Source organism: Aspergillus heteromorphus (genome assembly GCF_003184545.1).
Source record: "Aspergillus heteromorphus CBS 117.55 chromosome Unknown BO70scaffold_6, whole genome shotgun sequence".
Classification (NCBI taxonomy): Eukaryota; Fungi; Ascomycota; class Eurotiomycetes; order Eurotiales; family Aspergillaceae; genus Aspergillus; species Aspergillus heteromorphus.
The window spans coordinates 129092-154215 of NW_020290411.1; the positions used below are offsets into that span (position 1 = coordinate 129092).

At 54.2% G+C, this 25124-nt stretch overlaps 8 protein-coding genes and 1 non-coding gene across 9 annotated transcripts; 4 read left to right on the forward strand and 5 right to left on the reverse strand.

The window, feature by feature from the left end:
* Window positions 1–1178: 1178 nt before the first annotated feature.
* BO70DRAFT_427370 (ankyrin repeat domain-containing protein) lies at window positions 1179–2591 on the reverse strand (the record flags this gene model as incomplete). The annotated part of the gene is made up of 2 exons (XM_025547878.1): window positions 1179–1572; window positions 1680–2591. The coding sequence occupies 2 exons, from the start codon at window positions 2589–2591 to the stop codon at window positions 1534–1536; spliced, it is 951 nt and encodes a 316-aa protein (XP_025401306.1). The 3' UTR covers window positions 1179–1533.
* Window positions 2592–4039: 1448 nt separating this feature from the next.
* BO70DRAFT_287253 (histidine phosphatase family protein) lies at window positions 4040–5533 on the forward strand (the record flags this gene model as incomplete). Its single annotated transcript, XM_025539227.1, has 3 exons — window positions 4040–4366; window positions 4427–5332; window positions 5369–5533. The coding sequence occupies 3 exons, from the start codon at window positions 4040–4042 to the stop codon at window positions 5531–5533; spliced, it is 1398 nt and encodes a 465-aa protein (XP_025401307.1).
* Window positions 5534–6426: 893 nt separating this feature from the next.
* BO70DRAFT_194347 (putative MFS multidrug transporter) lies at window positions 6427–8986 on the forward strand. Its single transcript, XM_025538529.1, has 6 exons — window positions 6427–6699; window positions 6766–6860; window positions 6942–7265; window positions 7340–7492; window positions 7585–7943; window positions 8097–8986. The coding sequence occupies exons 1-6, from the start codon at window positions 6537–6539 to the stop codon at window positions 8662–8664; spliced, it is 1662 nt and encodes a 553-aa protein (XP_025401308.1). The 5' UTR covers window positions 6427–6536; the 3' UTR covers window positions 8665–8986.
* A 321-nt stretch (window positions 8987–9307) lies between these two features.
* On the reverse strand, window positions 9308–11225 carry BO70DRAFT_332263 (phosphotransferase family protein; the record flags this gene model as incomplete). The annotated part of the gene is made up of 2 exons (XM_025540908.1): window positions 10289–11225; window positions 9308–10221 (listed from the first exon to the last, which is right to left on the reverse strand). The coding sequence occupies exons 1-2, from the start codon at window positions 10956–10958 to the stop codon at window positions 9308–9310; spliced, it is 1584 nt and encodes a 527-aa protein (XP_025401309.1). The 5' UTR covers window positions 10959–11225.
* Window positions 11226–11286: 61 nt separating this feature from the next.
* On the reverse strand, window positions 11287–11756 carry BO70DRAFT_194361 (uncharacterized protein). The gene is made up of 2 exons (XM_025538530.1): window positions 11484–11756; window positions 11287–11405 (listed from the first exon to the last, which is right to left on the reverse strand). Exons 1-2 carry the CDS (start codon window positions 11667–11669, stop codon window positions 11388–11390), a joined length of 204 nt encoding a protein of 67 aa, XP_025401310.1. The 5' UTR covers window positions 11670–11756; the 3' UTR covers window positions 11287–11387.
* Window positions 11757–13305: 1549 nt separating this feature from the next.
* On the reverse strand, window positions 13306–13377 carry BO70DRAFT_t98. Its single transcript has one exon. It is a non-coding gene; the product is annotated as a tRNA-Ala (tRNA).
* A 302-nt stretch (window positions 13378–13679) lies between these two features.
* Window positions 13680–13996, forward strand: tfb5 (TFIIH complex subunit TFB5; the record flags this gene model as incomplete). The annotated part of the gene is made up of 3 exons (XM_025546450.1): window positions 13680–13698; window positions 13748–13899; window positions 13949–13996. 3 exons carry the CDS (start codon window positions 13680–13682, stop codon window positions 13994–13996), a joined length of 219 nt encoding a protein of 72 aa, XP_025401311.1.
* Window positions 13997–14525: 529 nt separating this feature from the next.
* On the forward strand, window positions 14526–15161 carry BO70DRAFT_286957 (Hsp20/alpha crystallin family protein; the record flags this gene model as incomplete). The annotated part of the gene is made up of 2 exons (XM_025539219.1): window positions 14526–14734; window positions 14969–15161. The coding sequence occupies 2 exons, from the start codon at window positions 14526–14528 to the stop codon at window positions 15159–15161; spliced, it is 402 nt and encodes a 133-aa protein (XP_025401312.1).
* A 547-nt stretch (window positions 15162–15708) lies between these two features.
* BO70DRAFT_421099 (nonribosomal peptide synthase) lies at window positions 15709–24241 on the reverse strand. Its single transcript, XM_025547526.1, has 4 exons — window positions 23979–24241; window positions 23743–23930; window positions 19170–23684; window positions 15709–19123 (listed from the first exon to the last, which is right to left on the reverse strand). Exons 1-4 carry the CDS (start codon window positions 24226–24228, stop codon window positions 15749–15751), a joined length of 8328 nt encoding a protein of 2775 aa, XP_025401313.1. The 5' UTR covers window positions 24229–24241; the 3' UTR covers window positions 15709–15748.
* Between the last annotated feature and the right edge of the window lie 883 nt (window positions 24242–25124).

Here is a 25124-nt window from a genome sequence, read left to right on the forward strand (position 1 = left end):
GGAACATTGCCCGACAGCGCCAGCCCCAGCGCAACACTGATTCAGGAGACTCAGCCCCCAATTTTCTGGTGGGTGAGAGTGAGGCCATGCGCGGTAGTCCGACGCCTAAAAGCGATCGTCGGTGGATGCGAAATGGAAAGGAATGGGGCGGGAACGTGCTAATCAAACCACCCTACCTATAGTATCTACTTACTAGACCATCAGAGGAGCCTGACGTATGGTGACGAACTAGTGCCTCTTCCTTCCACTGAGTGTGAAAAATAATATGCCGGAACACATTACATGGCATAATATTTCTGACACCTGCCTAGATACGATACCTACAGGCCTTCTCCAACCGAATAGCCCGAACATCTTACTAGATGATGACAATTGCAAGTTAATAATTGCTTAGACATCTGGCCATACCATCCGGAAGAATTGAATAATTAATGCTCCCCGCCAGACCAAGCTTGGATTAGCTCTGATTGGAAAGGCTAAGGTTAGCTGTGGTTCCTGGACCGTTAGCAAAGCTTGGCGTGGCGCTATTTGGCGGTCCGGTGGCCTCGTGGTTGTCAACAGTAAATACACTCTAACTTACTAGTAGGTAGACAAGTAGGGAGCGGGCAAGAAGATTCCTCTCACCCAACTCAACTCGGTCATCATCCCCGTCATAGGGAGGGAGGGAGTGTCAGCGTGTCAGCACAGTAGATATTTCAACGATTCAACAACTCAACTCAACAATAATATCTGTTGCTACCGAACTAACTACGCCGTACTCCGTAGCTTCTCCGTAGCATGACTAGCTAGTCTAGATAGATATACTAGATAGTAGTTCATCCCAGTCAACCCACCCACATGTAACCATCACAGCAGCCATTTCATTGGACGCAGCCGTTTGTGAATAATAACCCGGCCAATCCTTCATCCTTCATCCTTCCCAATTTAAGTGTGGACTGCGAAGCCACAGAATAGCATTGAAACTATCTATCTAGCGACCCTCTGCAGTTGGATTTCCCTATTTAATATGAGTACGGAGGACTCCGTCGAGATCCACAAGCAGGCTACACAGTTTACCCACAATCACCATCTAGATAGGAAGCCCTTGGTGAAGATTGAATGGTGAAGAAGAAGAGTTCTCCAAGTACGATGTGGAAGTGGAGGTGGAGGTGGAAGTGGAAGTATGCATGTATGCAGTCCCGAAATAATTCCAATTCATAAAACCATAAGATTCCAATCCCGATCGGCGACTGATAAGTTGATACTTATCTAGCAGCTGCGATCGTGAATAGATGAGAGTAATCTAGAACGCGTAAAAGCAAGGGGAAAAAAACAAACCCTAATAAATAGGAAGGTAACCCCGAAAAAAAAAGACTCGGTCCATATCCCTGATTAGCGTTGAAGCTGGAATCATGAGGATAGAGTGTAATGAAAAAGATAACCAAAGACAAAGGCATAGGTAAAGTACCAAGAGAAGTATGCAAAGACAGAATACAGACTGACAGCAACTACCACAAATCACGCATGTCATTGAGTAGACGATTGTAACGATGATTAAGCCGGTAGGAGACCACCAGGCCCTTCGCATGCATCCTGTCTGGGTCAGTTATCTGCATACGTGAGTGTCCGAGCACTAGATTGATAACTCTGGGATCGCGAGTCCGTAGAGCGCATGTCGTCAGGGAATCCTCCGGACGAACATTTTGCATACCCTCAATATCCGTCCTGCGGCTGTTGAGCAATGGCCGAATCAGGTCAATGGTTTGACTGCGAATTGCCAGGTGTACTGGTGTATCACCGTCACGATCACGGACATTCGGGTTAGCGCCGGCTCTAAGCATAGCATCCTGTAGAGCCGGGGTAACGGCTAGATGTAGAGGTGTCTCGTCTCGGTCATTCCGACTGTTGGCCAGCGCGGGCACCAGTTCAGCCACAGTGTCGGCAATATCAGGACGGTCACTGTAGGCTCGGGCTGCAAAATGCAAGGCTGTGTTGCCATCAGGGAAGCACATCGCGGCTAGATTTGTTCCATTGTCCACTGCTTGGCGCACGTACCGAGTGTCGTTTATGCTGCATATAGCAGCAAACACACTTGGGTATTGGAATCTAGCTCCGTGGAGAAGAAGCTGTTGGATCGTCATTCTCGCGGGCAAAGGATGGATAGGTGAAGTATAGTCCAGGGGGAGAGCAATCTGCCAGTCCCCTCTTAGGTTCGGATCAGCCCCGTATTCCAAGAGTACTCGGGCACATTCAGCCTCTCCCCGCCCGACCGCAAGGGAGAGAAGCGTGATCCCTGCCTCGGTTGTAACATTTGGGTTCATACCACTCTGGAGGTCCCGCTCGAGTTGCTGATGATTTCCGCAAATAATGGACTTGCTATCGTCGTAATCGTATTCGAATAAACAGCCAACTGGGATGCGCGGGATGCCGCGTACTCGGGCCTGAGTAGATAGTATTTGATGGAAGCTTTGTCCATTATTAGGCTGCACAAACATGTGAACTCGAGCAGCCACCCCTTTGCACTCCGAGAGATGCTCGCAGAGTTCTAAGGGCATGTTTCCAATACCTGTTCCATACTGCCAAACATTGTAGTCTAGAGGGCGGGGAGGCATTATGTTCTGAAAATGGTGCTGTGTTTGCGAACGTGTTAGAGGAGCGTTGTGATAAGTCGAATAGTGCTGAGCGAATGGTCCAAGAAACAGAAGCAGAAGATTGATCATTGATGGATCATTCCGAACTTGATGAGGAGGGGAATGAGTCGTTTAAATAGACCGGATTCTCAGCATCAATTCCATTTTCAGACGATAACGTCCACCCCAGAAACCACCATGAAAGGACCATCTTGATAGACATTGCAACAGAAGGAGTACGCCGTACGGGATTCTCCAGACTTTGAGTTCCCAAGGGGGGATACCAGTTTGATTGTTGGGAACTTCCACCCTGAAGGACGTGGATAAGACGGGGTATTCCATACAAGGCAGATAATAGGACACCGTTGACGAATAGTAGTACACTGAGGCTAAAGGAGAATTCCATGTCAGATGCCACCGAATAGGCGAGAATCATCTTCATGACCAGGGATATGTGGGATCAGCCGGGACTATTGGAGGGAGTGTGTTATGGTTAGACATCCACATTGACAGAGAAGGAGGCGGCAAGGAAGAAACCGTAGGAGCTAGGGGGAGAGCCAGCAAGGGACAGACGGGGAAACAGACAAAGACGGCGAGAGAATGAGGAGCACAGACGAGGAAGAGGAGTGAATTCGGTCATACTCAGTATGCAAAAGAGCCATACACCTTATTGGAAATCGCGGGGATACCTCGTTTTTTCGTATCTTAAGGATAGACGGGACGCTGGCAAAGTGCTGGCCATCGACATCGGGCAAGTAGTCTCCTTGACAATAGCACCGCAGCACATTTGGTGGGGGGCGTGGGATGGAGACTGATGCATGCTTATGGTGACCGGATATTACAGAAAGGTGTGCAATATGGATAATTCGAGTGATAGGGAGATGAATGAAACCAACAGCTTGGAGCAATAGAGTGCCTATATCAGGGGTTTTGTTGGATCGGACCCACTAGATCAAAAGTCGCAGGACCTGCTTCCGTGCACCTAGTTCCAGAGATGGTGCATTTTCGGGTCAGTGAGCTGGTGGACGAAGAATCCTTGCCATACGGGCAATGCTGCGTCCCATTCCTCCAAAGACAGCTGCTGAGCAACCTCTGCGAGATGGGCTATGAACCATGCATGGCTGTCAAGTTCGAGTCAAGGATAATCAAGCTTCCGCGGACTCGTGTCTTCCACTCCATTGATATCGGGAAAGCCTTTGGACAGCCTTGAGGAATGCGACCTGGTCCACGTGGGGATGGCGACGCGGAGGGACGGGGGACGGGGGCACGTGGGGAGATCGTCGCGACGGAGTGGAGGAGTCTTCTCCGTGGTCTCTGCTGTCCTGTCCTCACTCCATCCGTCATCCATCCAGGGAAGCAGCGGATAAAGAGGCGAGAGCAGCCAGAGAGGAGTAGTTGCGATGAGCAGCATCTACGAGGGACTGCTGGACATGGCCGCCTTCGTGTTCACCGCCCTGGTGTCGGCCGCAGGCAGCCACGGCCTCAGCATCAGCGCGCGCGACTCGTTCTACCCGCCGGGCCTGAACCACACCACCTTCATCTCCAACACCTCGCTGGGCACCTTCGGGGGTCTCTACACCGCCCCGCCGACCCCCGACGACGCCTACAACTACTGCTCGATGCCCCATCCCCACCCCGACGCCTACCTCCGGCCTCCCCCGGTCGCCAACCACTCCGTCTCCGCGCGTCTCGTCTACCTCGAATATTTGCAACGCCATCAGCGGCGCACGCCCTACAACATCTTTCCTGGTGGCGAGGTACGTTCGATCGAGGCATGGCATTCCCCCGAAAAGGACAGCTGACACGACTCACTCCAGAACCAACCATACCACTGCGATAGCCTCCACGCGCATGTCTATGTTGCACCGTCGTCCCAGGGCCCCGCGCCCATCCCCGTCTACGGCCGGGCCTACTCCGATCCCTCCAACCCGTTCCTGGCGACCTACGTCAATGGCTCGTGCCAGTACCCCCAGCTGACCATCGGCGGCTTCCTGGACGGCTACCAGCACGGGCGCGATCTGCGCGCCGTGTACGGCGACCTAATCCCCTCCTCGCCCGACGAGGACGGCGGCAAGAAGATCTGGCTGCGGTCCAGCAACTCAGCGCTCACGCAAGGCTCCGCCGGGGGGGTGCTGCGTGGCATCTGGCCCGATCACCATGGCCCCCTGCCGCTGCACCAGCAGGCCTCCGGCATCGACACCGTCGACCAGGGGTTCTCCTGTTCCGCGCAAAGCGATGTTCTCTCCACCATCGAGTCAACGCCGCTGTGGAATGAGCACTTGACCGTGACGAAGTCCCTTCGCAGCCGGCTGGCCACCATGTTCGATGCAGACACCTCCAGCTGGACCTCAACGTTCGACCATTTTGCGGACAACTTCCAGGCTCGACTGTGCAATGGGTACGAGCTGCCTTGTCGCGTGCAGAACGGGTCGCAGTGCGCCACGCGTGCGCAGGCCGATGAGGTCTTCCGTGCGGGCGACTGGGAGTGGAACTACTGGTGGCGGAACAATGCGAATGCCACGCTCTACATCCAGCTGGTGGAGGGGCTGTTCATCGGGGAAATTGTCCGCCATCTGGAGGCGGTGCAGCAGGGGGCGTCGGAGCTGGTGTACAGCCACAACTTTGTCCACGATGGAGACCTGGGGCCGATCCTTGGGGCGCTGGGGATTAAAGCATTGCGGTGGCCGGGGATGGGATCTAATATCGCATTTGAGATCTGGTACGTCTTCTTGGGCGTTATCACAACGGCTACTAATGAGAACAGGGAAACGTCCGCCTCCGAACTCTACGCCCGAGTGCTGTACAGCGGACATGCGATCGAGACGATTCACGGAACCCTGGACTGGATCCCACTCTCCTCGTTGATCAGCATTCTCCAACCGTTCATCCCCGAGGATATCATCTCGATGTGCCAGTCGAGCTAATTGGAGAACAGTGGATATGGACATCCTGGTAGCAGCATAGATACATAGCGTTGGGTCCATCACCTCGAACAACAATAGCAATAGAATTCATCCGAACAACACTGCGGGAACGCCCCCTCGCAGCAGACGGCTTCGGAGCAGGGCGACGAACAGGTATAGCAGGCTATGCTTATCAGCAGGCTATAAATTTCCCGGGGAGTATGGGTGGAATGTACAATTATCGCTTTCTCCTAGTATCTGCTGGATCCCCTCATGCGCAGCAATCTTCGATCCCGTAAGGCTCGCATCTGGGCGCATTAGCATGAACCCAGATCCTTGAAATCCGATCTCACCTGTCGGGTGGCGAGGGTTAGAATCCCCTGCTACGAGGCTTAAGCACATCATCAATACACAAATGCTCTTCATCGTGAAAATTGAACATAATGGGAAGAAACATCAAACCCGACCGCGTAAACACGATACTATATATCGTCTCCGTGCCGTCATCTGCCACCATCATCGGGTCCATGACCATCTTGGCTGCATATCATCATCGTCTGGCACCTGATCGGAGAATTCCTCGCGCGTCTACTGGCATTTGCATGGCATGGAGATAAACTAAACCAACTAACCCCCCCACCGACCGATCTGGCTCCATCGGCAGTCGGCCTTCAACGGCCCCGACGCCTCGCATTGTTCTCGAACGCCCGACTCCACCAGGGAGAGCCACGGCCAGTCAAGACCCTGACAGCTGTTGGGGATCGGATACGTCACTCTGGATCCAATCGATTGTTGACGCCATGATTGGCCCCGATAGCAGTTATCTCCGCATCGAATCCGCTCGATTGGCCGGCCGACTAGCAATGCCGTCTGTCTCCTGTCGAATAATGCCGTTCATTTCTCCTCTTATCACCTCATCCTGCCCCCTCGCTGTCCTACCCATGGGTTGGGAGAAGGGAGACTGCCCCTTCCACCGATACAGACACACATCAAACCTACCTAACTGGAGCTTCGTCGAGGCGCCATGACTGCCCCCGAACCCCAGCAATCGGTGACAGAGGAGACGCCTCTCCTGGAAGCGTCTATTCAGGGGGCAGACAATGGCGAGGATTCTCCCCGGGTTCGTGTCACCCGGTTCAGAGGCACCGCGATCGTGGGTGCGATGGGCGTGCTGTTGTTCATCCTGAGTACGATCAACAACAGTCGAATTTCATCCCAGGAGAACCAAATCAGCTAGCTAACATGTCGGACAGCAACCAACATGTCGATGATGGCGACCGCGCAATCCGACATCGCCGCCGACCTGGACGCCTTCAGCGAGACCACCTGGTTCAACTCGGCTTTTTTGGTAGCTCCCTCCTCTCTCCCCGTGCTTCTCCCTTATTTCCCCAGATACACTGACGCGATCGGTGCATTCTTTCATCTGTAGATAGCAATGTCCAGCATAACCCCCCTCTCCGGCCGGCTCGCCCAGATTTTCACACCACGCGTGTACATCCTCTTCTCGTGCACGCTGCTCAGCGTGGGTCTATTCGTCACAGCCACGGCGCCAACCCTCGCCATCTTCCTGCTCGGAAGAGTACTCACCGGCTGCGGAGCCGGCGGGCAGATGGTCATCGCGATTATCCTGGCGCTTGACCTGACGAGCAGAAACCGTAGAGGTTTGTTCATCGGCATGATCAGCGCCGGGATGACCGTCGGTGTGTCGTCGGGGGCGGTGCTGGCGGGCCTCTTGACGCCGGCGTATGGGTGGGTGAGTACTCCCCTGTTCAGTATCTCTCTCTACGGGCGTCTCATGGAATAACATAACACTCGATGTTAAACTAGCGATCGATGTTCTGGCTGCAAGCCCCGGCCGCGCTGCTCGTCGGCCCAGTGCTGTTCTCCGCCATCCCGAAGCGAGCAGAAGATGAGAATGTGGATGCACGCGCTTTGCTTGGAAAGTTGGTGAAGGTGGATTATGCTGGGGCTTTGACATTGGTAAGAAGATCCCCTACCCATACGCATATCCAGATATATACCAGCCCCACCCATCCACCTCATCAGTAACCAATCTAACCTCCAACTTACAGACCCTCTCCGTCTTCCTCCTCCTCGCTAGCCTCTCCGCATCCGAAATCCAAACCGCTCCAATCATCTTCTCCTTCATCTTCCTCGGAATCTTCCTCCTGATCGAGCGATCCACCACCGAACCAATCATCCCAATCGAGGTCCTCAGCATGCGAAGCGTCCTACTAACCTGTCTCTCCGGCGTAGCGTGCATGATGGCGCGGTGGTCAGTGCTGTTCTACTCGCCTGTATATGCGCTCGTGGTGCGGGACTGGTCCCCTGCTTCGGCGGGACTGATCCTCGTGCCGACGAATGCGGGATTTGGGTTGGGGGGGCTACTTGTTGGGTGGGTGCATATTCGGGGGGAAGGAGGGTATTATCTGTGAGTTGTCTCCTGCATCTTTCCTTCTACTGATTGCGATCTACCCGTGTCATCGTCATGGGTATACCTGTGTCGTGTCTGCATGTCCAACAGATGACACGTTACATGAAATGGAGAAGATACTTGATACTGACTGACCAACTAAATATCCAGATCGGCCCTAACATCCTACCTCCTCTTCGCCCTGAGCAACCTCCTCCTCGCCATCCTCTCCACCCCCACCTCCTCCCCACTCCTCTACATAACCGCCACCTTCTTCAGCGGGTTCTCCATCGGCGCCATAATGAACTACGCCCTCTCGCACGTCCTACACCTTACTTCCCCGGAGATCCACTACGTGGTCAGCGCTCTCATCGGAATGAGCCGCGGCTTCGCAGGGAGTTTCGGCGCCGCGATCGGGGGCGGGTTCTTCCAGCGGACCCTGAAAGAGGGGCTGGAGACGGGGTTCGCGGAGCATGATATCACCGGCCCGGGGAAGGAGGAGCTGGTTCGGAAGTTACTGGGGAGTCCGGCGCTGGCGAAGAGTCTGGAGGGCGTGGAGAGGGCGGTTGCTGTGAGGAGTTATGAGGGGGCCGTTAAGATGTTGTTGTTGGGTAGTTGCATGTTGACGTTGTTGGCGGCGGTGGCACAGGCGGGGACGGGGTGGAGGGGGGATAGGCATAAGGCGGGGAAGAGGAGTAGGGACGAGGGGTTGGAGGGAGGTGCTGGGGAGGAGGAGTAGAAGAGGGAGGGTTATAGTTTGTAGAGGTGTAGATATGCGTGGTTGGTTTGGTGTTGTGTGGTGTGGCTGTGATGGATGATGCCTCGCAGGGGAATGTGGCCTTCGAGTCTTGGTTTTGGGAGAGGATTAATTAATATTGGGATGGCGTTAGTGGCGTTTCTTTCCAGTTGCTGATTTTGTTTTGGGTATTGCTAGCGCAGTGTGACGTGATTAAGGCCTATTTCAACGGTCGAAGGTTAAAGCTACCTTGGGAATCATTTAAACGCCCTGTACCATGTCACACCATGTACAGTGGATTTATCAGACCTGCTTGGAGGTGTAGGCAATGATTCCGGAGAATTGTGGATGACAAAGCATTGTGAGATATGATTGTATAGTAGCGAGGAGGAACTGTCGTGGACCTGACGGCCTACTACTTACTACTTATGACCGATGGCAGTGGATATGGGGTGATAGCCCTGACTCGTGGGGTCAGGCAATCGCTATTTCCACTCAAGTCTCCTACCTCCTTTCCAGCAATCAAGGCGATATTCACTCCTGGGGCGATGAGCTAGCCCGCTCGAAGCTAGCGTTCAAGGTTGTTGGTTTCCGTATATGTTTGAAAAGAAAGCCTTCCGTCCGGTGGGTGTTAGGTAGTTTTCCCTCACCCGATCCACTTTGCAGCTTGCGAGAGAAGCCAGGCGGCCACCCTATGCAACAGCCCTTGATCGTTGTTCGCCTCATTGTCCGTATGATTGCTCACCAAGGCAGACGATGAACGGGGAATACTACCTTCCCCTATTGAAGTGCTGGCAACAAACTCTTCCAGTGTCATACCCCCACTCTCCATGAGCGCTTTGCTCTCTTCCATTTGCTCCAAGGCTTCATCATACATGCCTAACTCCTGCACTTTCCGCTCTGCAAACGACTCAAGCTCCGCTATGTTGTCAAATTCCGTCTCGCGCTTTGCCCACTCAGGCCCCAGGTGCTGGCGCAGCTGTGTAAAAGGAAAGCTGCGATGGTCGTTGAAGCCAGAGGAGATGAGCATGTGCAGCCACATGGCCCCGGATGCCTGCGACCACTTGACAAGGCCGGAGAGTTCTCGGTCCTCGCATCCTGGCATTTTAGCCTCTTCCTCCTCCAAGATCCGGATGAAAAGATCCAGACATTTGAAGTACCGGGCGGCAATCTCCGGCGGCTCGTCGCCCTTGCAGTCCCACACGCTGTTGACGGGCCTATCCTGGAGAAGCCACCACGGCGCTGATCCAGCCAGCTGCGCGGGTCCGATGTATGACCACTCGAGATCCACCACCCCCACGACAGTCAGGTCTTCTCTGCTACGGACAATCAAATTCGCCAGGCCGAGGTCATCACATATCAGCTTGAATTTGCAATGGTCGTAGTTTGGGTTGACCAAGTCTGGTGCCAGGGCTTGGAGGACGTTGAATGCCACATATTTGTTTTGAGCGTCGTAGGGACCAACAGTAGAGTTCGGCTGTTGTAAAAGCTGCGCCCAGTCCTGGGAGATGACGTACTGGAAATATTCGGTTGTCGTGGCGAACCCCTGAGATCGGTCGCCTGGATCTATATTCAGTGGACTGACTCGGAGCATCGAGCGAGGGGGGAATAAGGGACGGCAGCGTACCGAAAGTATCAACACCCCCATTTTGTAGGATATTATGTGCTTTGAATGTCAATGGCCGTGCGAATGCAGGACTGGGACCATGGGCTTCACCCTGGGGTGACGGCGACGGCAGGCTACCGATCCGATCAAAATCAAGTTTGAAGAGCTGAAGCAAAAAGTTCGCCAACTGGCGGTAAATAACCTCTACATCGGCATTGTGGATATCCCCCCGCATGACCCTGCTAGGGCGCTCGGCGTTGGGGTCCCGGAGCAGGTCACTCAGACTTACTCCATCGATGAAATCCATGATGATGAACGGGCCCAGACCGAGTGGGTTGCTGAAGGCGGGGCCCCACGCCTGGACTCCCGGAACGGGAATGGTCGTCTTGTTGCGGAGAAGACGCAACGCCATCACCTCCATGGAAACCTTCTCGTCCATGTAGTCCTCGCAGACCTTTCCCCCACGAGGGAAGCGGACCATCCAGGCGGTACTGTCACTGAAAACCATCTTCATGCCCGCATTGAAGGAGCCATGATGGAAGGTACCGTCGAGTTGACAGGTAAGCTGTTCGGGATGGAACGTCGACACCCACTGGCAGAGACGGCCCGTTTGGTGGGTCTCGTTTACCTTGTCAACCCACAACCGACCTTGCGCCTCGTGAACGAGATCGACCAACGCATTGGTGTCCATATCATCGGAGGAGGGGCCGATGGATGGTCGCGACCAGCCGGTAAGGCCAAGAAGAAGTCGGTGGAATCGAGGTGCGGGGTAGCCCGAGGGCGAGTCAAGAAAGGGCTGTATGGGATAAAGCAGATGGAACACGATAAGTCGTCCGGAGTACAGTTGGAGGAAGAAGAGACCTTCTGCAATCCCCACGGAATCTTCAAGGGGTCGATGTGTGCTAGTTCCAAGGAGGTAGGGAGGGGCATGTGAGTTTTGTGCCCGAGGCAGAACAAGGCGGTGCACTGGATTCAACGTCTACAGCCTCAGCTAGCTACCTTCAGTTCAGTAAACGCTAGACGGACATAAACCCCGGTCAACATCAATCGCCCCCCCCTTGCTGCAATATATATATATCTATATATATCTATCGATCAAGACAGTATGGTATGGCGTCTACTAGCCGGGGACGCCGCCCTTTTGGGAATGATAAGTTTAGACATCGCCTTGAAAGGGGTTAGGGGGGTTAGGGGGGTTAGGGGGTTGGGGACACACAGCGGCGTTTGTTGCCTTCCTGGCGGCCTTCTCTTCATTTTCGCGTTCCTCTCGCGCCCGCCCGTTGCGGCGGCGCTTCTCAAGAGAGGAGTTGGCCGTGTCAATCATCTGTCCGACGGCGGCACCCCCAGCGCTGATGAGGGCGTTGTTGACCTCCCTTCGGGCGTCGGGATTGATGCCAGACATCGTTGGTAGATGTAGGGTGGTGAGCTGTAAGTTTGCTGTCCCAGTAAAGCTGATGCCCCGGACAGAGATATGTGTACTGGAATGTAGGGAATTGAACTAGTAACTAACATCTCTGCCTCATAAGACAAAATGTCTGTTACGTTGGCCTCCTTTTAAACAAGGCAGGGTTTCAGGAAATGTCGGATGCGTCACACTATCTACTCTTTGCTACGTAAGTTGACCACAGCGCATGCTAATGCAAGCCCAAAGCCCGTGCCAGTAAAATCACTGGGCAAGGAAGCGGTGCCATGTCAAGCAAGACCAGGTGGTAGGTATAGTCTACTGGTCAGGCGTTGGGCACATACAGTACGGAGTACTGCGACATTCTGATGCTTGGGCGCCTCAATAATTTCAATGAGGAGCATATTGGTTGTCTTGATTTTTGAGAGATAAGAATGTCAAGGATCTGAAAGTAGGCAGGTGGGTTATCTGAGTGTAGTAAGACAGTCTTAGGTGGGTAGAGTTATACTACTATATTAGAGACCTTCTGCAAGGGTCGTTTACATTTACAATTAACATATTAGATTAGCGTCAATTTCTTAGTGGCCCGCTAAGGTCTAATCAGGATGAACCTCCGTGGTTAATTACTTATCTATGAGATGCATGAACGAAGGACAACTGAAAGACTAGCGTGAACGCAGGTCACGGCAGATCTTTTTTTAAGACTAGCATTTACCATTATAAGAATTAGGCCTAGCGTGGTGATTACTAAGTAGTTAGTAATCAGCTGGCATTGAGAATTACTGTTTTAAGAAGAATTGAGGCTATTCAGACTATCTATACAAGCTTAATAATCTAAACAAGTAAGATTTTGCTTCTGTATGCCTCCTGGCAGACCCTTAATACTTAGTCGGTTATTCTTTTTATTAGAAAAAGCAAGTACCGGCGTAGCAAGCGAGCTGAAACGGGTGTATTCAGCCGCGCGGAGCGCGCCGGTTCAACCCTGGCCCTTGCCAATCTTGTGTTTTATTGCGAGGTAGGCAGGTACTAGGCAAGCGTGATAAACAAGTGTGATAGACAAGCGTTAAAGATCAGACAGGGGCCTTGATAAAGCAATATAAAGTAGTAAAGTAATTAAAACAGGCTGTTTTAGAGGGCTCTTTAGAACTGTTATGGGATACATCCCAGAGCGACCTGGCTCGGCTAGTCCGCCTCGTTAGACCAACAATTCGCTGAGTCACACACACACACAAAACCACCAGATCCCCGAGGACCCCTTTCCAAACACCAGTTATTCCTTCTTGTACCTACAGGCTCGGTTCTCCAAAGCTTATGGGCTCCGCCCCTAACAAGAACTTAGTATATATATATATATATATTCGTTCTGGCATATACAAATTGATACTAATTCCAAGTAGGATACTTTCTGCCCACTGAGACAGTAGTAAAGTAAATATTTTTCAAACAACTCCATAGCTGATAGTTACTAGGGGCGGGCCGCTATACCCGATTTTGAATTAGAATATTAATGGTAAATGACCGTTGTAGAAAGTCTCTAGTTGGCGAGGTTCAAACTCCTGATTTACCAAAAATTTGGGGTCACGAGTGGGGCACTTTACCATTGCACCACCACCCCCACCACCATCAGCAAAAATAATGGAGCTGCGGGGAATCGAACCCCGGACCTCTCCCATGCTAAGGGAATATTATACCACTAAACCACAGCCCCATTGGCTGATGAGCAGGTGGTTGCTGTGGGTTCACAAGAGTAAGGAATGGAGGATCAATGTTGATGGCCCTGGAGCCTTCGACCCTTGGTGCCTTGGCTTTTTGCCTTACCACCGGCTTACCGCCTTGGTGCCTGAGTGATTGATGCCTTAACGCCCGGACCCTGCCTGGAGCCGGAACAGTCTTGACGCGATTCCGACCGACTCGCCAGACGCAGTCTGTCTTTCCACAACAACACTCTCCCCCAAGGACAATTCTCACACCTCCAAGCTCTTTCTCCTTCTCTGCATCAACTCACCCACCATGCCCCGCGCCGTTAGAGGTATGCAAATTTCCCACCCCCCTCACAATCCCAGCTAACAAAGGAACAGGAGTCCTCATCGAATGCGATCCTTCCGTGAAAGCCATCATCCTGAAGTACGACGAAGAGAGACACGACTACATCGTGGAGGACCTGGACGATGACCGCCACCTGGTCATCAAGGAAAGCCAGCTGGCGAATCTCAAGGCAAAATTGACGAGGGTAGGAAGTCCGAAGTGCCTTTGTGCGGACGGCGCTGATGCAGGAACAGGAGCTCGACGAGAAGGTTATGCAGCCGGACGAGTCGGAGTCGGAGTAATATGGATTGCCGTGCAATGGGAGAATTGGGACTGGAGTGCAATGTCACGTCCGGCTTTCGAGGTTGTTTCGAGCGGGTTGAGCTGTGGATGGGTAGTCCGGGGTGCGATCGGATTTCGCGCCAGAGGGGCTATACTAGCCGTCTGAGAGTAGAAGAATGAGATGGGGATACACAATACTGGTTTGCTGAAGGCTCTGGATCCTGGAAATGCGATCAGATCCCCGGAATTAGGATGTTGGTTGGCTCCGTCCTAAACCCAGTCCTTTGTCTTCCACAGCGTCACCGAACCTAATCATCCCTCCAAGCTGGCGCCACGTGATCATAGCAGGCGATGACCCGTGGCGAGCCCATCCTGCGCTGTCCTCATAAATTGGTGGTGGCGTTGATGAATCCCTGCTGTTTCTATCAGTCTCCGAGGTCGCACCCGGCTATAAGGATTAGAACGTTACGCACGATTTTCGCTATATTGACGTTGATGTCCGACGATACGAGCATCCCAGTCCATGATGTGGAGGATTTCGCCGGCAGGATGGAACGGGCGCCGATCGGAACACCTCTTCCACTCCGGCCTGCATTCGATATACGCTTGCAGCCGGACGGCTATCACATCCACGGTGAAGTGCCCGGGGTCACCCCGCAACAGTTACGACTGACGTTCATCGACCGTCGGACCCTCATGATCTATGGCGATTTTCACCGCGAATATGACAACCCCCCTGAGGATTTCAGACCTGACTGGTCCATCAACGGCGATGATACCTATCTACTTTCGGCGAATGATATCCTGAGCTACATGGGTATTAGTCGAGGCGATGAGAAGAACCCGGAGAAACGGGCATCCGAGCAGTCAGGCACAGAATCTCGGTCCCAACAAGAAGATGAAGCTAGTGATGAGGACAGCCCTGAAAGCGCGGAAAATTCAGGGGATGGAGAAAGCCATGACATTTATTCAAAGCCATATGAACCCTTCAGTGAAGGCCCTGGGTGTGAAACTGGGGACACGGCAAAATGGCTTCTCGCAGAGCGCGAAACTGGCTATTTCTCCCGCATGTTCGTCCTTCAGAAACCTATCCGAAAGGAAGGGACGCAAGCAGCCCTTCAAAACGGCATCCTTAGCGTTTTTCTTCCCCTGGACCCAGGCCCTGGAAATATTAACTCGCTCTAGTTTAAGCGATTATGAACTATTCTCGGCACCATTTCCTCTTTTTTGTGGTTAGACCAAGCCGAGGTCTGCATTTGGTGTACACTGTTTGACTATTAGGACATAAAACCCGGGCTTTCTACCCAGAGACGCCTTAGCCACCCAATTATGGTATGCGCAGCATGAGATGCATCGAAAATACAATCCTTCATATTATCATGTCCTTTGGAGAACCCAAATCGCGTATGGAAGTAAGCTGAAGGAGGAATTCGGGACATACATGCGACCATCTTTTAGTATATTGTGCGACACTGCCGTTAGCCCACGGTGGCATCATGGCGCTTCTCGAAGCAATGGACTGGATACTTGGGATCAATCTGTCGATTATAGGAGATAAAGGGAAATGCATATATGCAGAAGCAGTCAACAACACATTGGCTAAATATTTGACAACAGGAAAACAAGTGCATAAAACATGAAGAAACTGAAATTAATATTCCCACTAGATACACCGCCACGCATGGAACCCGCAATCCCAGAAACCACTCAAACTCCAACCAGGACCCAAAAACAGGAAACCACTACATCAAAACAGATATCGTCACGCACGCTCACCCCAGCCGATCCGCAATCTCCAACAACGCCTCCTTCACCTTGCCCTGCCACTCAAGCAACTGCGCCTGCCTCGCCATCCGGGTATTATAAACGAACTTAATCTGCAACTCATCCCCGACAACGATCGCCTGAGTCTCGACCAGCGCAGTCCTTCTGAGAAGAGACCCCGAGCCCGTCGCCTTCGGCTTCTCCACGTCGACATATCTGAGGACGGAGTCATCGCGTTCCAACTGCTGATACTGTCCGAGATAGTTCATCGACATCTCAAACGGACTGTGGTGCTCGAACGCGGCGTTTCCCTCATCTGTCAGCCAGCGGTTCGCCCAGTACGGCACTCCATTTCCGGGTACGCTGGCGCGCACATCGCGGACAGCCTGAAGATCATCCACGATATCAGCGGAGGGGTTGATGACCACCGGTGTAGAGGAAGTGAACCACCCGATCGTGTTGGACACGTCGAGATCACCACCGAACTCGTCACGGCCGTGGCTGTAGATGAACACCGCAGGGACCGGGCGATCAGTGAAGGTAGCGCTGAAAGCATGGAATATAGCTGACAGGAAGATGTCCAGCGGCTTAGTCTCGAACTGGTGGTTGCATTTGCCCATCAACCGGGCGGTGGTCTGTTTGTCGAGGACGAACTCCTGGATGGTTTCCGTGATGAACAGGTTCATGGACTCTTCCATCTGCCAGTAATCGTACCTGGGGGCGGGGATGGAGAAGGGGAGGACGAATTCAGGGGTCCATTTCTCTTCGGCGTGTTGTTTGATGGTGCGGCACCAGCGCGCGAACGAGTCGGAGCGGTGCGAGGTGATTTCCCCCGTCGCTAGGCCCTGTTGCAGGTCTTGCAGGAGGATGCGCCACGAAACGGTGTCGATGATCATGTGGTGGACCGTCAGCCCGAGATAGCGGTCGCCGTTGGGGAGGGTGAAGACCATGGCGCGCAGCAGGGGACCGCGTTCGAGGTCGAAGCCGGATTGGTTGGGTGCAGTGTAGGGCTTGATGGCATCGACGTCGGTGACGTCCAGTTCCTCGTACCAGTGGCTGTTCGATCGGTCGATGGGGATGTACTGCATCCAGCGACCGGAGGGCTCGCGTTGGAATCGAGCACGGAGCATGGGGTGGCGCTGGACGGTCGCGTCGACGACCGGGGCCAGGTCAGAGTCGCTGTGGACGGATAGGAGGAAGGTGGTGTTGTAGCGGTTGAGATCACAGGTCTGCTTCAAGTCGAACTCCCAGGTCTGCTGGGCGGATAGGTTGAACGGGACTCCGATGTCATCTTCTACTGTCTCGGCCCCGTCGTCCAGGGGTCGCACCTTAGGGGCGAGTTGGGCGATGGTGGGGGATTGAATGAGGTCTCTGACAGAGAGGGAGAGCTTCGCGTCGCGGCATTGGGCGATGACCTGCATGGCGGAGATGGAGTCGCCGCCCAGGCTCTGGAACGTCCGCTCCATATCGATTTGCTCCTCCGGGCGGTTCAGGATGGACGCCCAGATGCGTCGGAGGGTATGCTCTGTTGGGGTACTAGGACCCCGGCCGCTGGCTTGGGATCCGAGGTTGGCGATCTGCTCGTACGTGGCGTCGTCCAAGGACTCAACCCAGCGGCGCACCTTCTTGCGGTCAAGTTTGCCTGAAGGCAGCAGAGGGATTCCGTTCACTGGAACCCACAGTGCAGGAACCATGTAGACGGGGAGGGCCGCAGAGATGGTGTTGGCGATGCTGGTAACGACGGCCATGATATCGGATCTGCGGTCGTCTGGCACGAGGGAGAGCTCTCCGTCGAGGGCAGGGAGGTTGAAGCCCTTGAAAGACACAACAGCCAGGAGCTGCTTCTTGAAGGGGCCCTGGGACGGAAGCAAAGTGAGAGCGTGGTGGATGTTCTCGTCACGCTCAATGTTGTACTCGATCTCACCCAGCTCGACACGCTGACCACGGATCTTGATCTGTCCATCAGCACGACCGATGAAGTGGATCGTGCCATCGGCGTTGTACCGCACGAGATCACCAGTGCGGTAGAACCGGACCTGCTCCTCAGACCCTGGAATGAAGCTTGGCTGCTCAACAAACGCAGCGGCTGTCTTCTCGGTATCACCCAGGTATCCTCTTGCCAGAATAGGGCCCGAGATCAGAAGCTCTCCGACGGCCCCAATGGGAAGTAGCTTCGATGGCTGCTTCGCGTCCACGACCCAGAGCACACCACCGACAGCGCGACCGATATTGGCCGGGTCAGTGGTAGTCTGTAGGCCCGGATTGGCGGCAGCGGCGACAGAGCATTCACTGGGTCCGTATCCATTGTACAGCTGGACCCTGTCGGCCCAGGTGAGGATGTCGCCTCGTGAAAGGGCCTCTCCACCAAGGACGAGGGTCTTCAAAAGGGGCACGTCTTCTGGCTGCAGAAGCTTGAGGACTGACGGGGTCAGGAATGTCCAGTTGATGGCCAGCTCGTTGATGCAGCGCTTGATGTCCTTGCCGAGATCTTCATCCGGGACGCAGATACAAGCACCGAACATCAGAGAGGTCATGATCTCAAGGAGACTGACGTCGAAGCTGTAGGACGCGAATTGAAGAACCCGGGAAGAGGGACCGAGACGGGCGAGCTTGCCTTGAGCTAAGGCCCCGGAGCAGAACGCGGAGTGTTGCACGACACATCCCTTAGGCTTGCCCGTGCTGCCGGACGTGAAGATAACGTAGGCGTTGTGATCGGGACGAGCCCGCACTGCGGCTGGGCTGGGTCCGTTCTCGCTGTCCAGAGCCTCAAGGATTTGTCTGTCAACACCGACAATCGTGGGGACCAGCCCCTCCCAGTTGGAAACATACTTGGGAGACGCCAAGACAACCTTGGCCTCAGTTTGGTGAGCAGCTTCACGAAGGCGCTCCACAGGGGTCTTGGGATCGAGAGGCACGAATGCAGCACCGGCAGCAAGAACAGCAAGCATGGCAACCATCGCCCAGGGCGACTTCTCGAAGGTCAAGGGGATGAAATCCCCGGGAGCAACGCCAAGTTGCACCAGATGCTGAGATAAGACAGACCACATGTGCCCGAACTCTTGGTAGGTGACCTTTTCAGTGATCGCGTCGATAGCAATGGCATTCGGAGTCAGCGCGATTTGCTGCAGCACAAGATCTGGGACGGTAGACTGGGAGGTCTCTGGGACGTCCTGGTTCCAGGAAACGATCTGCGATAGATCGTACTGCCCGATGATGCTGAGCTGGTCAACGCGAGCATCGGGGTTCGCCAACACAGACTTAAGCACGGCTGAGAAGGTTCCTGCCACGGACTGTGCTTGGGGCTCGGAAATGCAATCGGTCCAGTAACCGAGCTTGACGTCCACTTTGTCTGGAGAATCGGTGACGTGGACCGTGATGTTGTACTATGTATGTCAGCGGATGAATCACGTATCTTGAAGGGGGTCATACCTCGGTTGGCTCCCGCACGGCCAGACCGTCAAATTCGATGTCGGCGGTGGTACTGTCAGTGTCAACGGCGGACATGGTTTGGAAAGAGATACCAGTGTTGAACAGCGGCATGCCTGCCAGACCCAGCGCGTGCTGGATCTCCGCAAGTGAGCAGTGTTGATGCGACAGGGTATCCAGGAACTCGGCCTGACATTTCTTCAAAGCGTCCTTGACAATAGTGGAGTCTTCGAGGAATGCCCGACAGATCAACACACTGATCGTGGGACCAACCATATCAACCACACCTTCGATGGGGGCATCTCGGCCAGAGGCAAGGTACCCGAAGCAGACATCGTCTCTGCCAACGTAGCATCGGCAGACGAGAGCCCACACGGTCTGCAGAAGATTGGAAAGCGTGACACTGTGCGCAATGCAGAACTCGCGCAGAGCATCGACGGTGGTTTCCACGGCTACCTGCGCGTACTTGAGCTCCGGGGTGGCGTCGGTGTCCCCCAACGTGGGGAAGTAGCATGGCTCGACTTCTGCAAGGTGGTTCTTCCAGAACTCGACACTGGCAGACATGTCATTGGCAGCGACGTACTTGACAAACTCGCTATACTTGACGCCTCCAGTGCGGATGTCCAGTGCTCCTGTGTAGGCTCGCTTTAGATCCCTCATGATCAACGCCTTAGACACGCCGTCAACAATGGTGTGACTGGCGTCGACTCGGCAGAACACTCTTCCTTCCGCTGTAACGTTAATCGAGAAGCGATGCGGAGGGACAAGAGGATTAACGCCTAGATCGATGGTCTCTTCCAGCACAGACTTGACATCAGCGTCCGCAGACGGCGTGACCGAAATCTCCGCTCGAGGCCTTCTGAGCACAATCTGAACGTAAGGCTCCTTGCCACCAAAATCATCGGTAAAGATTGTTCTGAGTGCCGGATGGAAATCAACCACTTTTTGCCAGGAAGAAATCAGCTTTCCGATGTCGACCGAGTCCGCGCTAAGAGTAGAAGTGACCTCCCACGCAATGGAGACGTTGTAACTGCCCTGCTTGCGCGCCTGGCTCATAAGCAGACCCTGCTGCAGTGGGGAGCAGGGGTACATCTCCTCGACCTGGTGGGTCTTGAGACCAAGTCGTGGGATCTGCTGGCGATTGACTCTGTCCAGGGATGGGTAATCCAGGTCGAGAAGCGGGAAGTCTGTCAGGGTGAACTCTCTTGTCGTACCACTAGCCAGTAGATGAACCGTCTGAGCGATGTTCTGCTTGTACTGGTCGACGAGCAGCGACAGCGACAATGAGCTGATATTGTCGGAGCCCACGGTGAGCTTCAGGTGGCCCTGCTCAATGCTAGCAGAGACCTGGATGGTGGTCGCGATGATTGCGCTTGAACTGGATGGTGAGATTGGCTTTGTATGCCTCAATACAGCGCCTTCGATGGGCTGCCTGGACATCCCATAACTGAATGCGATATCCGCAGAGTGGGACGTTTCTATATCTCTGTTCTGCCGGACACTGTCCTTTGTCTCGCGGATCGTTTGGAGAGTGATCTGGCTTTCATCTTGCAAAGTAACCTGCACAGGTTGTAGAGTCGAGAACTGTCCAACATGATCGCCAAGCTTGCCGGAGGCAGACTGACGGGTTGATCTCTCAATGACGGCCATTGATGGTCGGCTGTGGGCCTTGAGCGTCTGGTTGTAGGACACAAGCAGCGCCGCGAGAAGAAGTTCCGCCGCGTTTGTGTCAAAGGTCAGGTTACATGGTCCAGTGAGTTGGTTGCTAGTCTCGACATCGAGGTCGAGAACCTCCGTCGCATAATCCTGCTTCTGGAAAGAGGTGCCGTTTGTAACAGACTTGATGCTTGAACGTGCGGTGCCCTCACTTTTCAGGTGGCTAAGCCAGGCGTCGGAAAATTCATCAGGAGATAGAAGCTGGCTCTCCCAGACCTGTTTGTCTTTCTCGGACTGCAAGAGATAGTCTAGATGTCCAATGATGGTGTCTAGGGAGTGGCGATCAAGGGCAGCCGCATGCGCAACGATGGAGATGTACTGGGCGCCACGGACAGTGAACAGATCAAGCATCAAGTTCGGGTTCCCGAGTTCAGACAGCGAAGCTTGGCGGTACTGGACAATATCGTGTACTTCCTCCAAGCTGGAGACATGGTTGAGGTTCAAGTGGTAAGCGGGACTTTCAAACTCATCATGAGCCTTGAAAACCTGCGACCATGCGCCGTCCTGCTCCTGGAATTTGAGGTTGAGTGCCGGGTACGAGGACGCAATCGTGTCCAAGGACTCGTGAAGCTTTTGAATGCGGATCTTCTGCCTGAGCTCGAGGAGGATGTTATGATGGATACTAGCGTTGCCCAGTCGAGATGCTTCCAGGAGTGTCCGTTGCAGATGGGACACTGGGAGGCTTTTGCTGCCGGCCTCGCTATCCAAGATAGACGAGTCCAAAACCCCCGATTCCTCCACCCTCGCAGCAATCTCACTCAGCTTATACCGCAACAGGTCCACGACCGTGACCGTGACGCCGAGCTTGCGGAGCTCCGACATGGTAGCCATTGCCTTGATGGAGTCGCCGCCGACGGAGAGGAAGTTGTTGTGTCTGCCAACCTGCTCCTCGGGGATATCGAGGGTCTTTGCCCAAACCTTCCGCACGAGGGCTTCCAACTTGGTTATAGGCTCTTCGTCGTCCCTCTTGTCGGAACTGCCCATGATGTGCTTGAATGCCTCCTCGCTGATATTAGCCACGAAGTCCGAGACCTTCTTGCGATCCATCTTGCCGGATGACATCAGGGGAAGGTTTTCCAGGACGATCCAGACCGTGGGGACCATGTAAGTAGGGAGCATACTCGACAGCCGCTCTGCAAAAGTGCGCGTCTCTGCCGAAGTCTCTCCGTGGTCGACCAGTCGAAGGCTTGACTCGTTGTCGACCGGGGAGGGTGAGAATTGCTTGTGTAGGGAAATCACACCAACCAGACGGGACTTGCAGAGACCAGTGTACGGCACAAGAGCCATGCCATTCCGAATCAGACTGTCCGTCCAGAGATGGTGCTCGACCTCTCCCAACTCCATCCGCTGCCCGTGGAGCTTGACTTGGTGGTCCTTCCGCCCAATGAAGTGGATCATCCCTTCCGCATCGTAGCGCACCAGATCACCCGTCTTGTAGAAGCGATTCCAAATTGGCGCAGTACCGGGAGTCATCCAAGTTGGACTGTCGAAGAAAGCTGCCGAAGTCTTGACGGGATCTTTCAAGTACCCACGGGACACGATGGGTCCCTGAATGATGAGTTCGCCCGCCGCGCCAACTGGCAAGAGCACATTGTGGTTTTCCGGATCGACGACCCAGCAGACACCGCCAATCGCCCTGCCTATATTCCGCGGGCTCGAGTGCGGGTCAAGCTTCGTGTTGGCCGTCGCAGCCACTGAACACTCACTGGGCCCGTACCCGTTCATCAACTGCACTCTGCCCGCCCAAGTCATCATATCCGACTCGGACATGGCTTCACCTCCCAGGACCAACGTTTTCAACCGTGGCAGTTGATCAGGGGAGAGGACCTTCAGGACGGAAGGTGTCAAGAACGCCCAGTTAACGCGGAAATCATTCATGGACTGGACGAAATCTGCACGTCCCAGCTGCTCATTCGGGATACAAATGCAGGCACCGAAAATCAGGCCTGTCAGAATCTCGAGAATGCTCACGTCGAAGCTGTACGATGCGAACTGGAAGATCCGGGAATGAGGTCCCATGTTCGCCAGCTCGCCCTGTTGCAATGAACCGCTGCAGAAGGACTGGTGCTGGATCATCGTGCCTTTGGGCTTTCCAGTACTACCGGATGTGAAGATCACGTATGCGAGGTTCTCGGGCGTTGCACTACTGGGTGGGGTAGATGTCTGTTCACGGGCGGCCTGTTGGGCAATCGAATCGGCGTTGACGGTGAGTGACTTGACGGAGAATTCGGCAAAGAGACTCTCGTATCTCGCCGTGGTCAAAACCACCGGGGCATCGACCTGGCCGATGATTTCGCGAAGACGAGCTGAAGGATGAGCTGGATCCAAAGGCACAAACGCGCCTCCGGCCTTCAAAACACCAAGCATGGCAACGACATACCACGCCGTCTTCTCGAAGCACAAAGGCACGATCGCCTCCGGCTTGACTCCCGCCTCTACCAAAATAGTGGCCACATGATCCGACAGAGTATCCAGCTCTGCGTACGTCATCTGGACATCCCAGGAGTCAATGGCAGGTGCATCCGGCTGCAGGGCGACTCTCTGTCGGACCAGCTCATGCGCGCATTCCACCACGGCCGCAGGCGGATTCGCGTTCCACCCAAACACCTTCTCACGACTGATCGGCCCCAGGTAGCTTGCATTTGCGAGTTCAGTCTGCGGGTGGCTGTTGACCAAGCCGAATGTCTGCCGCAGTGTGTCGGCTAAGTGCACCGCAAATTCCTCGGTCACGGTGGATGGCGTGTAACGCATTTGAAGCTCAATTCCCTCGTGGGAGTGTGCGGCATGGAGTTCGAGGTCAGACTGGCGATGGTAAGTTTTTTTCCTTGGGCAGGTTTGCATTTGGATGGTTTTGACTCACCTTTGGTGAGGGTAGGGTTGAGTTGGCGTTGATGGCCCCGCGATGAAAAACCACTGTGCTGCGGAAGGACTGATAGGAGTCCTCTTCGGACGGCGCGTCCAGCACACACTGTGCCTCTTGCAATTTCGTCCTCACCGCACCGAGACAATCGTCAATTGTCTTGAACTCATCAGGGTCGAAGGAGATTTCTATTTATTAGTATTAGTGAGGGCACAGTCAACCACCAATGAACATACTTGTCGCGGCGGTCGACTCATCGCGGTATTCGAAGGCCACGCCCTCTGATCTATAACAACGAAGCGCAAGGCCGAAAGCGGTGCAAAGTATCTCGGGCACCCTTGCTGCAGTCACCGAGCTTTCCTCAGCTGGTAGTAGGTCCTTGGTTGGAGCCAGGTGACTCGGGGTAGTGTGTGTATCAATGACGCCCTTCAGGGACTTAGAAGGGACAACTGGGAGGGGAGGAGTCGGCAGAGCGATTGGAGCCATTTTGCGCTGCGGGTGAGTGTGAGGAGAGATCTGTGAATCCCAAGAGGCAGACAATGCTGATCTCGCCGATTAAAAGGAATGCGAAGCAAATCGCGACTCATCAATCGGCTAAGGAAGACTGCTCCATGCTGGCCAGATGGAGGTACGATGATCTCCGGCCCCATCGTGGCAGCGTAAGTGCGCGTAAGAGCGTATCTACTTGCAGACCTGATCTCAAACTACGCACCCCTGTCAGCTTCGTATATGTCTCAAGCTCTCGAGGCTGGTGGACCCATCTGCCACGCGAGCGACGATGGTCCATTCCTTCTGCATGCATGATGGCGTTATGGGGCGCTAGTCTGCGTACTGTTACTGATACCAGACATACGGTATTTCGAGACCGAGCCGTATTGGGTAACTTACATGGTAACAGGGCTAGTATTGATACTCGCCGTGGCAGTGGGGCGCCCTACGGTAATAGTGGGTCACCACATGGACGGCCCAGGATGCTGCATGAATCCGCGTCAAGTGAACGCCGATCCCGTTGGGGTCCAGAACGATCAGACTAATCCGTTGCAGGATCCGAGAGGCACCGCTAACGTCTTGGGGTTTACGCGCTGGCCAATCACCACCCCCCGCGTCTAGGTGCTGCCTACACACTTGGGCATTGTCTGTGGCGGCACCCCTCATCCACCCAAGCGCGCAAGATCTCCCATTCTGACCCGACAATGCTGCATCACGATAGTCTCTGGTGTTGGGGCACGTTGAGTTTGCGAGGTCCGTATACGCGGTTTGCATTTGCGCAGCGACGTCAGGCCTGGACAGACATCCAGCTCGGAGGTTCTCTCGACACAGGCTATAGTTCGATTCCCGGCCCAGGCGGGCGGTACAGGGTCTAAAGCTGAGCGTTATCACAC

Excerpts from the sequence above, each read along its gene's own strand:
- BO70DRAFT_194347 (XM_025538529.1), top strand. The coding sequence starts at position 6,537 with ATGACTGCCCCCGAACCCCAGCAATCGGTGACAGAGGAGACGCCTCTC. Across the intron at positions 6,861-6,941 it reads GGTTCAACTCGGCTTTTTTG|ATAGCAATGTCCAGCATAAC; the intron begins GTAGCTCCCTCC and ends TTTCATCTGTAG. Across the intron at positions 7,266-7,339 it reads TGACGCCGGCGTATGGGTGG|CGATCGATGTTCTGGCTGCA; the intron begins GTGAGTACTCCC and ends ATGTTAAACTAG.
- BO70DRAFT_194361 (XM_025538530.1), bottom strand. The coding sequence starts at position 11,669 with ATGTCTGGCATCAATCCCGACGCCCGAAGGGAGGTCAACAACGCCCTC.
- BO70DRAFT_421099 (XM_025547526.1), bottom strand. The coding sequence starts at position 24,228 with ATGGCTCCAATCGCTCTGCCGACTCCTCCCCTCCCAGTTGTCCCTTCT. Across the intron at positions 23,931-23,978 it reads TGAGTCGACCGCCGCGACAA|AAATCTCCTTCGACCCTGAT; the intron begins GTATGTTCATTG and ends ACTAATAAATAG. Across the intron at positions 23,685-23,742 it reads CAACCCTACCCTCACCAAAG|TCTGACCTCGAACTCCATGC; the intron begins GTGAGTCAAAAC and ends TACCATCGCCAG.